Here is a 17278-nt window from a genome sequence, read left to right as displayed (position 1 = left end):
ACATATTTCAGGGGCTAGTGTAACATTACTAATGTGATCTGTCAATGCGCCTCCTGTTGAGGTACCGCCGCTCCATTCACATGTGGCATTCGGGTACTTCGGTCCTTGGATCACTAAAGGCACCAGCACTCAGACCCCCAACGATCTGACATTTATTCCGTATCCACAATATCTTTAATAGGAAAACCCTTTTAACAGCACTTAAAAATATATTTTACAGCTGCCTCATGATTCATTGACTTTTATGGAAACGTATTGTGAGCATGCTCTGTGACCTGTGCTGGGAGGGGAGGAGGTGAGCTGTGACCATCACTTGTTGTGAATGGTGTATCCAATGTTATTTATATATAGCTGTTACCAGTCATTGTAATTCTACCTGTGATGATAATGAGATGTCTGCTGAAAAGTTTTTTCTACAGAACAGGAGGTCAGAGTTTAGGATTTTCTTTTTTAATATAGATCATGACAACCAAAATTGAAAAAAATCCACAAAAAATGTTATATATGTTGAACATAAAAAATTGGTGTATACAAGAGGTCATTAACTGATGATACATTTCTTTTAAACAAATCACATATTTATGCTCGAGTATAATTATGTGCCAATGGCTAGCAAAAAAAAAGATAAATACTGTACTATATATACAATGAATGAAAATGAAGATATCATGCAGTACCACTTCTGGCCAGCAGATGGTACAGCAAACTGTTTTCTGATGTGCAATCCCTAAGGTTTGCATGCTATTTGCTGGCATTAAAGTGCGTTATGTTTGTAGGTGGGCAGGAAAAGTGGCAAGTTTGCTTAGTATCCATTAATCTTTTTCTTCATTTTCCTTGTTATACCAACTAGACTTTTCTGGGAGAACCCTGATGGCAGCAAATTAACCGTCAGCGTATCCGTTTTCGGTATAAACCATGTTAAATCTACTACTGTTTCGGGTGTCCAGCTGCTATGTTCAGTGCATGCTGTAATGTTTTCTACCATGATTTGTAACACAATAGTGCCCTAGTAACCTAACAGTGTAATATCGCCATATACCACACGATGCACAGGATTCCCACTGCTATATAGTGCAGTGATGGAAACACAAAGGCATTTTCAACCAAGACATTGTGATATCTTCTTTCAGGTCACATTTCTATATCTGCAATATCTGTGATCTCTTTCATCAGACGGCAGAATGATGGACGATGCTCTGGGTTCTGTCAAGAAACAAAGGCCAAAGGGAGTTAGTTGTACAGTAAATGATAGATTTTGACTATATTCCCCAACAGTCTGGCGTCTATGAGAACTCGATGATGGACTCTTAAAGGGGTTTTCCAGGGTTAGAAAAACATGGCTGCCTTCTCCGAAACACAGCGCCACACTTGTCCATAAGGTTGTGTATGATATTGCAGCTCAACTCTATTGAAGTGAATTGGAGCTGAGCTGCAATAAAAGACACAACCCACAGACAGGGGTGGTGCTGTGTTTGGAAGAAAGCAACCATGTTTTTCTAACCTCTTTAATGCAACAAGCATCGTACAATGCTGTCTTCACTTTGTGGGATAAGCACTGTCAGAGTTGTCCGTCCAATGTCAACCTTCAGCTAGATGGCATGCCTTGTAGAATTTCTCCCCCCCCCATAGAAAAAAATGTGTGTGTGTATGTATATATATATATATATATATCACTGACAGGCAGCAAGATGGCAACATATCCACACTAGAACAGCCAAGTTAATAAATGTTGTGCAAGAGCCAAGCTTGTATCATAAATACAGGCCCAGAACCAGCTCATACCATAAATACAGCACCAGTACAAAGCTCATAACATAAATACAGCACCAGGACTAATCTCAGTACAAGAACCAAGGTCATAACATAAATACAGTGCCAGAACCAAGCTCATAACAATTGTAGCATAAGAAACAAACTCATAACATAAATACAGCATGAATCAACCTTAGTACATAGATACAATACATAACATAAATACATAACATAAATACAGTAGCAGAACTAAGTAACTGGGGATGAGAAAGAGTCAGTAGGAGAATTATTCCGTTAGCCCCACATGATGCTTCTGCATAGAAGAAGAAGATTATCTGGTAGGGCAGACCTAAGGGGGACAATCACCCCTTCCCAACATCCACCTGGAGCTAGTGGCCGGCAAGTTGTGGAACCAGATGGGTTGCACATAGCTCAGGCTGGCCATGTGTTTGGAGCGCAGGCCGGCCCTGTGTTTGGAGCGCAGGCCGGCCCTGTGTTTGGAGCGCAGGCCGGCCCTGTGTTTAGAGCGCAGGCCGGCCCTGTGTTTAGAGCGCAGGCCGGCCCTGTGTTTGGAGCGCAGGCCGGCCCTGTGTTTGGAGCGCAGGCCGGCCCTGTGTTTGGAGCGCTGGCCGGCCCTGTGTTTGGAGCTCAGGCCGGCCCTGTGTTTGGAGCGCAGGCCGGCCCTGTGTTTGGAGCGCAGGCCGGCCCTGTGTTTGAAGCAGAGGCTGGCCATGTGTTTGGAGCTCAGGCTGGCCATGTGTTTGGAGCTCAGGCTGGCCATGTGTTTATCTGCTGCTTACCTCTCTATTGAGATAAGGGAGTGACTAAAAACTGCCAGATTAATGACTATCTTCTTGACACGTATAACACGTCTATTACTGACTATGAATTAGATTTTTTGAGGTTCACTTTTAACTTTGTGAAATTAAATGGTGGTTATCTTTTCACACAGAGCTCTGTAGTCTTGTTAATTTTTCAGGATTTGGTGGTCCACACACCACATATAATAGAAACATGATCAGCATGAGGACTGGATGGCGTGCGAAAAATGTGTATGGGATGAATATAATGAAGCAAAAGCTGGCACCTGCTTGGTAGCAAACTTCAGGGATTGGACAAACACAATTAGGTATTTTGGATCACAAGTTATTCTCTATCTATTATTGAGTACGTTGAATGGCAGCATTGATAACTGTGTCAGGAGTGGCCAGATGTTTCCAATATGGAGTCTTTTGTATTGAATCCTGAAGAAGAGCAACTTGGTGGCCTAATATCGAGATGACCACCAAGTGTGGTCTGTCGGTGGTTCACAGTGAATGATTTGGCCACCACTAGTATAGAATATGGCAACAAAAGTTTTAAAACATTTCACTTTTTACTACATACCAGGATTCTGGCTGATTCTCCAAAAACAGGATGCGGATGGAAACACAGACTTTCATTGTTCAAACATAGACCAATAAGGTCAGCCTTCCATTTGTACTGTAGAGAATAAAGTGGTTGACCAAGCTATTCTCTCCGGCACAACTCAGAAACTGTGCCAGAACCATTAAGCATAACCTACTCTCTGTACCAGAAGTGTAACCATTAAGCGTGTACAAGTAACCAATTGCTGCTAAAGTCTTGTGTCCTCAATTTTGTAAGTACCATAGAGCCACACAACTACACCCCCAAGTACATTATAGGCTTCGGTATAGTAATATTCACCGTTGGGTAATTCAGTCATCGCATTGGCTTGGAAAGTTTTCACCCATTCACCATACAGAAGTTTGTGCATTATACTTTTCAGTGTATATATATATATATATATATATATATATCTACTCACTTCCTGCCAGCAGCTGTTCATAAACTGGTACAATTTCTCCGATGCCAGCTTCGGTTTGAAGAGTCTCAAGCCATTTGATATTTCTTCCACAGTGTCCGCATTACTAAGGTGTTCAAATGGTGTCTTCCCCTCGCTGAATACCTCCCAAACCAGCACACCTGCACAGCAGAAGACATGCATCGTATTGTCATGCACTTACACAGCCATACCTTCCTATAAAACTGGTGCAGCTGCCAATGACAACCATGAAAATTAATGGCCTTCCAGACTGGGGCATTTTTGGACTTCAGGACCACACTAAATTTTGGTAATTCTGGTCTTGCCTTTTTTGAACTAATACATTTTGTAATTTGTTCATTAATTCAAAAACATGGAGTTTTGTATATTTGCGGAACATGTTGTAGTTTCTATATGTACTATTTTTGGGTACATAAATGTTAACTTTTATATAATTTAGTTATGGGACGACAGGCAAAACACCTCCCACAATTCCGATGTTTCCCCCTTGTAAAGTGTCAGGGTTGATCACTGCACTAAGAGGGTTAGCTTCCAGTAGCAGAGTTTTTTTTGATCCCGGATACCAGATTACAGTCGTCTATTACAGTTGTCTCCCCAGCTTTGAGTGTGTGGTCACACTGATAGTGCTCACACAATCACCATGACATTATAGTACATCAAGGTGCCCTACCCTTGTGTGTGTTGCCCTTAAAGTGGTCGTCTAGTTGCAAACTGCTGATGGGCCCATCAATAGTAAATCAGCAGGGGTCCATCCCTGGAATCCCTGCTGATCAGCTGTTTTCCAGACCAATGTGCTTGTGCACTGAACTGAGCTCCAAAAACATGGCCAGCCTGAGCTCCGTTTTCACTGCAGTGGCAAGTTTTGGTATTGTAGGAGTGCATAAGAGTGAATAGGAACTTTGCCTGTAACATCAAGCCTGGCCACTGCAGTAGGAACGGAGCTGTCTGCTTCTTGCAGAAATTAGCTCAGTGCACAACTAACAGGCTTGGTACACAGCTAATTGGTGGAAGTCCTGGGCAGCAGAACCCCAACGTTCTACTATTGATGGGCTGCCCTGCAGATAGGCCCATTAATAGTTTGTAACTGAACAACCTTTTCAAGGAAGGGGTTAAAAAAGTAATTAGATTGGTATGCTCCACTTTCCCCTAGCATTAGTTTTGATAAATTTGCTCCTTGAAATATGCCATACACAATATACAGAATACAGAAATATCAAGCAACTGACTTGACAATGCAATAATATGGATGAAGGATGAGTAGAACATACCATAAGCCCACACGTCAGACTTGCTGCTGTAGCGTCCAAATCGAAATACCTCTGGAGCTGACCATTTCACAGGAAACTTAGTGCCTGTTGAGGTTGTGTACTGGTCATCAAGGACGAACCTAAAAAGGTAGGAAAATCACTAATATTCCAATGAATACTGTATGTGGATTGCAAATGGTAGCCAGGTGAGTGGGCCTACATGATTATGTATGTGAAAGGGAACCACCGGCAAAGAGACAATGGGCATTTGTTTTAGATCTGTGGCTAGCTGGCTTCTCTTGTCGGCAAAAATAAATGAACCATGACGGAAAACTGGATAAACCCATTAATAACTGGCAGGATTTGTCGATATCCATATAGAAATTGATCCAACATAGCCCTGAAATGATTTTCAGGGAAGGGCTTATATTTAAAGCACTTCCCTGAAAAATCATTTCAGGGGTTGCTGGCATCCCATTGCTTTAAATGAGATGCCGGCAACACATGCACAGTACAATTTCTTTTCAACTACTGCTTTCCCGTGGAAACCGTGGCCCGTCTGCAATTTAATTGCGGACAGGCCACAGATCGGACGGCTTCCATTGACTTCAATGGAGGCTGTGCATGCGGGATCCACACTGAAATGGAGCATGCTGCGATTTGTTTTCCGGACCAAAAGGTCCGCAAAAAAAATCTGCATTCTTTAATGCTAGTGCGGACACTCATGTTTCTCCATGGGCGGCTTGAACTGCGGATCGTCCGCATGGATGCCCTACGCAGATTCCGCAATTCAATTCGACTCAGGGACGTTGGGGCTTAATTTATTTAATGAGCATTATGTAATGCTTTATTTCGCCTGTGGGGTCTATGATCACTTCCTATTAGGTTCCTCTGCAGCAGTATTGTTGCAGAAATATCGATTATGTGCTCTTTTTACATTTTTTAATATTTTATTATACTTTTTTATATTTTTTGTCAGTCCCAGTAGATTACTGCATCACTAATATGCACTGCAATACTTCTTTATTGCAGTGTTTTATTCTTGTCAGTGTAAAACTGCTGTCAGGGCCTAATAGGAGTGCAAGCATGGCAGGCAGCACAGGGGCATACATTAGGGCCTCTGGTATAATGAAAACACCTCGACACATTTGTATAATTCTGGAGAACCTGTAAACTAAAGAAGAAGTTGTGAAATAAAGCCTGTAATATATTTCTCCACATTTCTTCGTTACCTGGTCATGCCAAAATCTGATACTTTAACGACCAATGATTCTCCAACCAGACAGTTGCGAGCGGCCTGTAGACAGCAGATAACAGATGTCATGCATGGATTAATCAGGCATAGATTACTATTCCTAAAGCAGATCATTTGTCACTAATCCATTCATTTCTCGGTTATATGTATGGCACAGGGAACATAATCACTCATAGCGCCCGCTGGGCCCATTATCTTCCGCTCTCTGCTGTTAGCCTATTTTAAGCATCAACATATACTGTGCAATGAGGCTGCCATTTAACCCCGTCCAGACCAGAGACTTTTCATTTTTTTTAACTGTTGTTTTTCATCCCCGCCTTCCAAGAACCATAACTTTTTTATTGTTTCATCGATGCGGCTGTGTGAGGGCTCATGTTTTGCAGGGCAAGCTGTGGTTTTTATTGTTACCATTTTGGACACATACATGTTTATGATCACATTTTTATTTAATTTTTTGGGGAGCCGGGTTAACGCAATTCTGACATTCTGTACTTTTTTTTTACTGTGTTCACCGCGTGGGATAAATAGTGCAATATTTTAAAAGTTTGGAGTTTTACAAACATGGCAATCCCAAAATATGTAAGGGGCTTTCATTGTTACCGTAGATGTTTTCTAGGGAAGGGGGCATTTTTGAAATTATATATATATATATATATATATATATCATATACACACACACACACATATATATATACTATATATATATATATATACCGTATACACACACATATATATATAATATATATATATACCGTATACACACATATATATACTATATATATATATATATATATATATAGTATATGCACACATATATTTTTTCCTCTAATGTTTTGATATTTTGTTAAACGTTGCCTATTAAGCCCTGCTACAGGAGGCAAGGCTTAACAGGCATCCATGCATGGCAGCCCTGGGAACCTCTGGTAGGCTCTGGGCTCTCATGCTAGCTTATCCGCACCCCGCCAGGGTGGGGTTGAGGCCAATTGAATACTGAAGGGACCCCTCTCTGGTTGACAGTTTAGATGTGTAGTCAGCTTTGGCCACAGAATCTAAATAGTTAAGGCTGCATGTCCACGGGTGATGATCGATTTATCGCTGCGGATCACACTGTGTGAAGCTTTCCATAGCGTTGCTATGGAAAGCACAGCGCCAGCGCGGCTTGCCACGATTCTCTGTGGTGAGCCTACCTGTAAGATAGGCTTACCGTTGAGATCTTTCAGCGCTCCCCCCTCCTCCGCCGCGGCTGATTATCGCTTACAATATTCCGTCACGGCCGTGGACAGGGGGCCTAACTGCCACAAATGGAACTAGCTTCGATTGTGGCAATTTTTGGTGGCTGTCAACTGTCAAAAATAGCGGATAGCCAACAGGTATGGAGTGGACTCCCTAAGCCATTCTATACACTTGGTATGCAGTCAGGAAGGGGGTTACATGCTGTCTCAACCCAAGCAACTCCTTTAATTTTACACTCTTGGCAAACAGCTTATGTGGCTAATTTTTCATTAGGGGAAGTTGCTGGCTGCTATTTATTTTGACTGCAGTGACCACTAAAGGAGAGATGTGGTATTACATGCTAGATCGCTGTGACCTGTTAATTGGACCAGGGGCACCAAAAAGAGACGTTGCTTTTTACCAGCTCTTTGCATATAAAGTGGGGTTCAAGTAAAGGGAACCCCACTCTAACAGGGTACGTGGAAAGGCAGTTTGTTGAGATGAGGCAACCTTTACCCTATTGTGTTTTGTAATATGAAGAAAGAAAATTGTAAAGGTGCTTACAGCTATTTCCCTGCCTCCTTTTTGCAAAACAGGTTTAAATAGTTTATGTTGAGGTCTTACAAGGTGAGACTGGAAATGACACTTCTGCATTTTCTGGATTTTCTACTACATTGTAATTAATTATTATAGTTATGTCCGTGGCAGAAAAATTGATCCCTCCTGACTTCTGGAAATTAGTTCCATTGTTTATAACCGATTTAAATGTTGATCTAATTGTTTCAGACCTTAAAGGGTTTGTGCGAAGATACAAAGGATAGGATAGAGGACAGGATTGGGACAGGAATGACCGGTGGGACCCACACGATCCCAAGAATGAGAATCCTGAAGGCTCCAAAATGAAGTTCATGTGCTCGGCAATCTCTGGTGTCCCCAATTAAATGAATGGCAGTGTGTGTTGCCCAATTGCTGCTCTGTTCATATAAGGACCTTCATGACACCCGTTTTTTTGGATTGGGGTTATCCCAATGCTTAGACCTCCCCCAATCAGACAGTTATCTCCTATCCTGAGGATAGGGAATAACTTTCTATCTTGTCTCAAATCTTTTAAGCCTAGGACTACATAGCAACTTTCACCACGACACAAGTCAAAGATCATAGTGTAGACCTGCAACCTCGCAATCTAATCGAAATCAATGGAGTCATGTAGCAGCTTCCAACTAGCCACAACCACAACCCACAGATTGCAGGAAATCAAAAACCTATGGATTTCTTGTGAACTGAGAATCACAGCTACTTGTAAGTCGCAATGTAGCCGCATTGATTTCCGTCAGCTGTGAGTAGTATTCAGCAGCCGGGGATTTAAAATCCCCGCCTGCTGAATGAGCTGCCTCTGATTGGTCACAGCCTGACCAATCAGAGGCAGCTCTCACTCACACCCATTCATGAATGGGTGAGTGAGTGCTGCCTCTGATTGGCTCAGGGGCAGCTCTCAGCTGAATGACAGCTGAGAGCTGCCCCTGATTGGCCCTGCGCTGAGCCAATCAGAGGCAGCACTCACTCACCCATTCATGAATTCATGAATGGGTGTGAGTGAGAGCTGCCTCTGATTGGTCAGGCTGTGACCAATCAGAGGCAGCTCATTCAGCAGGCGGGGATTTTAAATCCCCGGCTGCTGAATACTACTCACAGCTGTTCAGAGCAGTTCAGGAGAACTGCCGCCTGCCGCGCTGAACTCCGTCTGCCGGGACCAGGTGAGTATATATATTTTTTTTATTTTTACACATTTCTGGATGAATTGCAGGGAAGGGCTTATATATTTAAGCCCTTCCCGACAATTCATCCCGCGATCGCCGGCAGCCCATTGCTTTCAATGGAGCCGGCTGTATTGCCGTCTCCATTGAATTCAATGGGCTAACATCGTTCTGCCAGGACAAGGTGAGTATATATTTTTTTTATTTTTACACATTTCTGGATGAATTGCAGGGAAGGGCTGAGCCAATCAGAGGCAGCTGTTACAGCTGTGGCAGAGGAGGCAGAGGAGAATGATCGTTATGCTGACAGTGCGGCGGAAGGGGGGGGGGTCTCACTCTTGCCACTATTGTGGCTTAATAGTGGCACCTGGGAACTTGAGATGCAGCCCAACATGTAGCCCCTCGCCTGCCCTATCCGTTTCTGTGCCGTTCCCATCTCTTTCTTGAATTTCCCAGATTTTCACAAATGAAAACCTTAGCGAGCATCGGCGATATACAAAAATGCTCGAGTCGCCCATTGACTTCAATGGGATTCGTTACTCGAAACGAACCCTCGAGCATCACTGAAAGTTCAACTCGAGTAACGAGCACTTGAGCATTTTGGTGCTCGCTCATCTCTAGTAGGCACCCTAAGAAAATATGTAGAATTGTTTTTTGCTGAAAACAAATATTTACTAAATTATGGATATTGGTACATATTGACTGATTTCAGAATGTTTCTTGGCTCTGCTTATATTATTACACATTCATAGTTACTTAGGCAGCAGAGATGTACTACATACCAGGTCTCTGTGGATGAAGTTAGAGGCTTCCAGATACTCCATCCCTTCACAGACATCCTGACACATCCCCACAGCCGTGCTCCGTGTAAGAGTGCCTCGGTTCCTGCGCAGGAAGTCATTCAGGCTGCCATGTTCCATAAACTCAAATACAAGAAAGATGGGCACTTGCTGGGTACAAACTCCCAGAAGCTGCACTAGCTTGGAATGGGAAAGCTTCCTACGGAGCAGAAGAGCAAGACAATGAAATAAGATATTTACAGTGTGGATACTTTTGGGTCCAAGAGTTGGAAGCTAAGGAAGGCCGACAAAAGGAGAATCGATGCGTTCCAAATGTGGTGCTGGCGGAAATGATTAAGAATACCATGATCAGCCAGGGTAACTGTTGGATCGCATTAAACCAGGGACATCGCTAGAAGCTAACGTCACTAGGCTGCGAGTAACTTACTTTAACCACATCATGCATGAAAGCTGGCTAGAGAAGCCAATAATGTTGGGAATGACTAGTAAAACCAGAAGAAAGGGCCAACAAACATGCCGGCTCGACACCATCAAAATGGATACAAATATGTGCATCAAGCAGTTAGAAGAAGTAGTGCTTTACAGGGAAGCATGGAGAATGCTTGCCTATAAGGTCGGACATGACTAAATGCATAGATTGATTGATACTTTAGGATATTCCTGCTTTATCTGACAAAGTTTTCTTAATAAAACAGCGCAGCTTGATGTAACACGTATTTCATCAGGGGTTTACCAAATAAAGCCTCCAACGCAGATGTAAGTGTAGCCTACTTATAGTGTATGTGCGAGTGCAATAACACGGCACATGTATGTAGCTTGTTCCTCCCATCATAAATGGTCCTTACATTAACACCTGTGCTTCCTCCACAAAGTCTTCCTCTGACATCATTCCTTCCCGAATCATCTTTACCGCCACTTTTCTTGTGCCTTGCCAAGTTGCCAGCTTGACCACCCCAAACTGGCCACTGCCGATCTCTTGAACACACGTCAAATGAGTTGGGTCAATTTCCCATTTTCCTGAGGAGAAGGCAAAACATATAACTTCAGCATTTCAAGTGAAATGGTAACTCTCACAGTTGTACCTGCCAGGTAATAAATGACGTAGAACATGGAGGATTGAGGATGTGTCTTTATGGCTATGCACCATGGAACCATGAACACTTAGGCTTCCCAATCTACACAATTATTATTAGTACTTATATTACTATTAAACATTTTTATCTCTATTTAGTAATTTTTTGATTACTGGTGTTTTCGGGACCCCAATATAGACATAGAATAAATACAAATTCATCTTTATAATGCACTTTCAGTTGCAAGAAAATGTAAGGCCCCATGTCCATAGGCACGCATGCTTTCCCAGTGCAGAATCCCACAGCGGATTCCAGACGTGCTCGCAGCCATGGGGCAAAAAATTAAATTTTACTCACCTGTCTGGAAGCAGCGTCGCAGGCGGATCTGCTTTCTTCTGTACAACAGTAGCGTTCGGGCGTTCCAGCGGGGGGCAGTGCGCATGCGCCATGCCTTCTTCTATTTCTTTTAAACTCCTGCTTTCCTGTGGATTCACGGCACAGCCACAGTGTCATCTGCAGCTGTGTCTCGGATCGGATAACTTCCATTGGCTTCAGTGGAAGCCGTCTGTGCGGGAGAACCACAGAAAATGGAGCATGCTGTGGGTGTTTTCTCGTGCAATCCGCACGCCGGGGAAAAATTACATTCCCCAGTATTTGATTATGTGCGTGTGCCCAATGATTCCCTATGGGCGCGAATCGCACGCACAGGAGACTCACGCAGATTTTTTAAATCCACTTTCCCCATGGACCTGAGGCCTTACTGAATCCTTTATAATTAACTGGATTTCTGCATTGGTTGCTGATTAAATGTTGTCATGATTGTTAATTAACAGCTAATTGTCAAAAGATGTTTCAGTTAACAAAATGAGATTAGAAGTGTGTGTTTCACAGGTGTTTAACCCACTAAATAAAAGCACACAAAGCCTGGTTACTGACAACTCTGTTCTTCTCAAGAAAGGTTGGTTCATGTGAATAGGTTTTGATTCTATACTGGAATTTTCATCAGGTAAAATACATATGTATATAAGTAAATACAGACATGCAGCAAGTATGGACCCTCTGTGCCATGGACTGATGGACTCTGGACGACTCCTGAGGGCAGCACCTAGGGGTCCTCCTTATTTTAAACCCTACAACTAGTATCTGGTTTTAGCTGCAGGTGCCCCCAGATAGTTACACCAAGAGTAGTCGCATTGTAGTGGCAGCTATCACTTACAGGCCAGATGCACTGTAGCGCAGTACTGGAGGGACAGACAGAGATATAGTCAATACACAGGCGGAGGTCAACCTCAGCGGAGTTCTTGCATAAACAGAGGAATAGGCAGAAGCTCAGAGCTGGCAGCAATCAGATAAATTGTGGTCAATGTATAAGCCAAGGTCAGGACAGAAGAAGACAGGAAAGCTGGGTGAGGAGGCACAGGTCAAAACCAAGAGTCAATCATGAGACAATATATAAACCTAATGCGACCTACTGCTTAGGCAGCTTCCACTGGGGGAGGGTGCCTTAAATAACTTGGGAAAGATCAGGATTAGTCAGTGCCATTTGGCCATCTTTACCGTACAATATTACACTAGGACGTGCCTTTTGTGTTATTCTTTTTGCACATTGTGAAGACTTTCTGAACTTTATACAGTTGGCATCTTATAAAGGTATATAAATCTGTTATATAGAGTTAGGCTGCCTTCCACAGTCATGATGGAATATCGCTAGCGATATTCCGCCACGGAGGAGGAGGGGGGAGCACTGACAGGTCTCCGCGATGAGCCTAATAGATAGGCTTACCGCAGATAATCACAGCAAATCACAGCATGCCGCAATTTGAATCCCGCGAGCAGAGAATCGCTATGGTCCTCCATTTGTGGATGGGCTGCGCTTTCCATAGTTAGCCTAGGTCCGCAGGCGAATTATTGCTGCGAATCTCACATTGAAAACTCGCCCATGGACAGGCAGCCTTATATTCCCTCTTGCTTCATGAAGCTCAGGGCAGATTCAGAGGAGCGTAGTTTTCCCCCCCTATACGGTTGTGATAATTACAGCCATATAACGGGACAAAACTAAACCACTGATCTCTATGGAAATTCAGTGGTTTCGTGGTCATTGCCTTTTTTCCTGGCCGTGATTTGTAGGGCTGGGAAAAGATAGGACCTGCCCTATGTTTCCCACATGTAGTTAAACTATGTGTGGCAAAGATTGGGCAGCACCTGTCTCCTCGCTGTTTTCAAACTCCAGTGCAAAGTTTGCAAAGCCGGCGAAGGGATTCCCTTTGTACACGCGCAACTACACTCCATGCCGCCAGGGGTAGTTGCGCCTACGGCAGTGGATATGGGCTCTCAGGATGTATAGTGTAATAATTGTGCTTCACATGTAAAACCCAAAGCTGACTATGAAATATTGGCCTCACCGTAGCTCAGTCCTGCTGTTATAGGGGTTGTCTCTTTCCAGCTACACACCGGATGCCGCAACCTTGTTACCAGACCTAAATAAATTACATAGTTACAATCATTAGAATTATCCATTCTAGGCCACAAGTTTACTATTTTACAGTCATAACTAAATAAATTTTCCTGGAGAGAAAACTTACCAGCTCCATTGTGTTGGTGGTAATGAATGAGCTGGGGGATAGTGCGGAATGCAGTCTTCTCAGCCAAGTAATATTGGGGAGGACAATCGTTGGTTTGGCGAATATGATAATGTTTCACCGTGTGAATGCCGTCCCTGTGTAGAAAATGAGAAAATGTGACATACTTGAGTTGAGCTGCAGTACTAGATACAACCAACGTGCAAAAGTGGTGCTGTTCTGGAGTAAACGCAGAATGCAGATCTTTTTTAAAAATCTTAGAAAATCCCTATAAAACAACCAGCTTTCCACTATCTTTATATTTAAAGAGAGACCATGTCAGAGCTTTCCCTTTAAGTATTCTCAATTTGGTCCGTGTTCTTGCCTCACCGTCATGGAGTTGGACTGATTATTTCAGTGGTCTCCAAACTGGGGCTCTCCAGCTATTGCAAACGTACAACTTCTAGCATGCCCTAACAGATTGTGGCTCTCAGAGCATGCTGGGTGTTGTAGTATTGCAACAGCTGGAGAGCCCCAGGTTGAGTTACTATGTATATGTGTTTTACCATCTATACTTTGCTTGACTTTTGCAAAAAAAAGGTTTAATAAAGTTTGATAATGAAAAATGGGGTGCTGTTTCTTTAAAGGATCCGTCAGCATGAATGACAGCAACAGTATAATAATAATGTGAACACAGGATATTGGATCCTGTCAGAGCACAGTGCTAACTTCTTAAGCATTTCTTTATGATGCACATGAGGAGGAAGAAGAAGAGGATCTGTGGTGAGCTGATCCGGGGGACTGGAGAAGATCAGCGAGGAGAAGATACAATAAGTAGACTGCCTGGGGAGGAATAGGTGTGTATAGATTTTTTTTTTTTATGACAAAACCCCTTTAAAGAGATTTCGCCCAGTTAACAGAGTCTGAGAGGGGCCCATTATTGGAATGTGAGAAGCTGGATGGTCGTATCAATGAATCGCCCACCACCTTGGCCATTCTGACCAGACTGTTAGGAGGTGTTGGGACTAGTGGATATGTGAGGGCACACACACAAGGCGACTGGACTCAGGATACCCTCAACAGACCACCAGTAGAAAGAATTGTTTGATCATCCAACAAGCATGAGCAGCTTTATCTGTTTTATTGTCTGCCATCCAAAGAAAAATTGCACCATCGTTACAGGCCCCTGTGTCTGTCTGAACCATTTCCAGGTGCTTGGTTGAAGTGCTGCAAAGAATATAATGCAAGGTGGATATTGCACACTTGCAGCTGAGGATAGTCAGGATTAGAGATGAGCGAGTATACTCGCTAAAGGCAATTGCTCGAGCGAGCATTGCCCTTAGCGAGTACCTGCCTGCTCGAGACGAAAGGTTCGGGTGCCGATGCGGGGGAGCGGTGAGTAGCAGCAGTCAGCAGGAGGGAGCGGGGGGGAGAGAGGGAGAGAGAGAGATCTCCCCTTCGTTCCGCCCCGCTCTCCCCTGCACCCGAACCTTTTGCCTCGAGCGGGCAGGTACTCGCTAAGGGCAATGCTCGTTCGAGCAATTGCCTTTAGCGAGTATACTTGCTCATCTCTAGTCAGAATCCATGAACGATAGTGGTGTGAAGAGCATGGACAAAATTCCTTGATGGAATGATAATATTAAGGCTGGGTTCACACAGGATGGATTTGCTGTGGAACCTCCGTACGGATTGTCGGAACGGAAATTCCGCACGCGGCTCCTAATCCTGGGATTAGCCAGGAAAGTGGACAAGATTTTCAAAAATCTCGTCCACATGCGGCAACCAATCTGTTGCAGCCAAACCATACGGAAATGGCCATGTAGTGTGGAAATTAAAGACGCAGCATGTCAATTCTTTTTTTTTCTGCTGCGGCCTCTCTCCTCTCTATGGGTAGAGATGGCCGCTGTGAAAAATGCAGGCGGCGAAGCCACTCCAAAAACCACAGCTGCGGTTTTCCAGCTGAATTCTCACTGGAGATCCGTCCCGTGTGAACCCAGCCTAAAGGGCGTTGTAAAGAAGCAGTTGGTATTGCAGTTTAGTTCTAGTAAAGTGAATGGGCTGAGCTGCAGTATTAATGGACGACCAGGGGACAGGTGTGGTGCTGTTTTTAGCAGAAATCTACTATATCTATCTAATCTTGTCCAACCTCTTTAACTCTTTCATTTTAGATGTAGAATGAACATTCACTGATACAACAGAGTCCTGCAAGCTTGGACAATTTAGCAGTTTACCCTAATGATTTGGTGAAGATGGATACAGTGTACATTCCTGGATGTCTTGAATCCCGAACCATAAATGCCCCTTCCTTGTCCTGTGTAATAAAGAAAAGAGCACAATGAGAAGTATTTCTATCTCTAAATACAGAGTCCACTTCCATCTACAGTACTAGAGACGAGCACAATAGTTCGCTGACTGTGCCAAAAATAAAAAAGAAGCGTTATCTATTAAAATTCATACTAAAAATACCGCAGATAATGTGCTTCTGTGCAGCGAGATTAGCAACGATTCACCGAATATATAGTTCAGCAATCTTGAGTCCACAGCGTGCCAAATACTTATACAAGAGATGTGCCAGTTCTAATTTTATCTCTGTTTCTGGGCAATCTGGGTGACAACGGGTATTTGTCTAATGCCAGCTCTTACAGGGGTTGTGGCTTTTCTACAGTGCTGAACATTAAATCTGACCAATGATGATTCCTCCTGGTTCCATATCATTTCATAACCCGCCAGATATGACATTAAAGGGTAAGAGATAGATGTCTGATCGCTGGGGTCCGGCCGCTGGGCAATCCCAAGCATGCTGCACCTCGAATACCCCATGTGAATGGTGTGGTGCTGTCCATGTATGACCACCACTCCATTCACTTCTATAGGACGGAGAGAGAGTGATGTGTTCAGCTATCTTCTTTTGTCCCATAGAAGTGAATGAAGCAGTGGTCACGCATGCATACTGCTGCTGCATTCATATGGGGCATTCAGGGTATACCATTCTCGGGATCCCTGGGAATCCCAGCAGTTAGACCCCCAGTGATCTGAAATATCATTATGCTGTGGGTATGTGATAAATGTATATAGTGGGAAAACTCATTTAAGGATCCAGTCATGTGCTGATGGCATGTGTCAACCAACACTCCCAATGTATACTTCATACAGATGCATATACTCCCCATTGACTCTCATTACAAAAAATGTAGAATGCCTTTGCATAGAACAGGGCAGTCACCTACAATATTTGATACAGGACTCTGTTTAACAACCATTCATATACAAACTCTTGAACTTTATTGACAGACTGATATACCCCGGACTGTCACATGTTACCATTTTCCTGTCAGCAATGGCGATTCCTGCACCATATGTCCATTACGATGACAATAACTTGGAATACCCCAAACCCGCTGCCTACACTCCCTTACAAGTGCACCCAGGTTGCTAACCTGTGGTATGTATACCATAAGGCTGCTGTCACATAGCTCGCTTTTTACCGCAATTAGAGAGTCGTTTGAAACCGCGGTACAACGCCTCCATTGATTTCAATGGGGCTTCGCAGACCAGCGTTTCTAATGCCGCGATTTTCGAGCACTGTCTGTATATTTTCAGGCGTTTCACCAATCACAATAATGGAGGGCGTTAAAAAACACTGCCAAACTAAAATGCTGTGGTTTCATTTTGTGAACACATGTGTGAGAGCGGCCTAAGAGGTACACTCTAAGTCTCCAGGGATACTTGCATGGTCCTCATTCCAAGTTTTACAGTACAACATGGTGTATGGTCATAGCAT

At 43.5% G+C, this 17278-nt stretch overlaps 1 protein-coding gene across 1 annotated transcript in view; it reads right to left on the bottom strand.

Annotated features, from left to right (window-relative positions):
- Positions 1 to 435: 435 nt before the first annotated feature.
- ITK (IL2 inducible T cell kinase) overlaps positions 436 to 17278 on the bottom strand; it is a 52230-nt gene continuing 35387 nt past the window's right edge. Inside the window, exons 9-17 of the mRNA XM_066590471.1 lie at positions 15729 to 15808; positions 13522 to 13655; positions 13342 to 13416; positions 10712 to 10883; positions 9849 to 10065; positions 6078 to 6142; positions 4867 to 4985; positions 3581 to 3738; positions 436 to 1203 (exon numbers count right to left, since the gene is read on the bottom strand). Of these exons, the coding sequence (XP_066446568.1) occupies positions 1132 to 1203; positions 3581 to 3738; positions 4867 to 4985; positions 6078 to 6142; positions 9849 to 10065; positions 10712 to 10883; positions 13342 to 13416; positions 13522 to 13655; positions 15729 to 15808 (1092 nt within the window). The 3' untranslated portion in view covers positions 436 to 1131. The remainder of the gene's footprint in view (positions 1204 to 3580; positions 3739 to 4866; positions 4986 to 6077; positions 6143 to 9848; positions 10066 to 10711; positions 10884 to 13341; positions 13417 to 13521; positions 13656 to 15728; positions 15809 to 17278) is intronic.

This window comes from Eleutherodactylus coqui, chromosome 2 (assembly GCF_035609145.1).
Source record: "Eleutherodactylus coqui strain aEleCoq1 chromosome 2, aEleCoq1.hap1, whole genome shotgun sequence".
Classification (NCBI taxonomy): domain Eukaryota; kingdom Metazoa; phylum Chordata; class Amphibia; order Anura; family Eleutherodactylidae; genus Eleutherodactylus; species Eleutherodactylus coqui.
The sequence above is the reverse complement of the archived record's forward strand: the minus strand, read 5'-3'. Positions and strand labels throughout refer to the sequence as shown.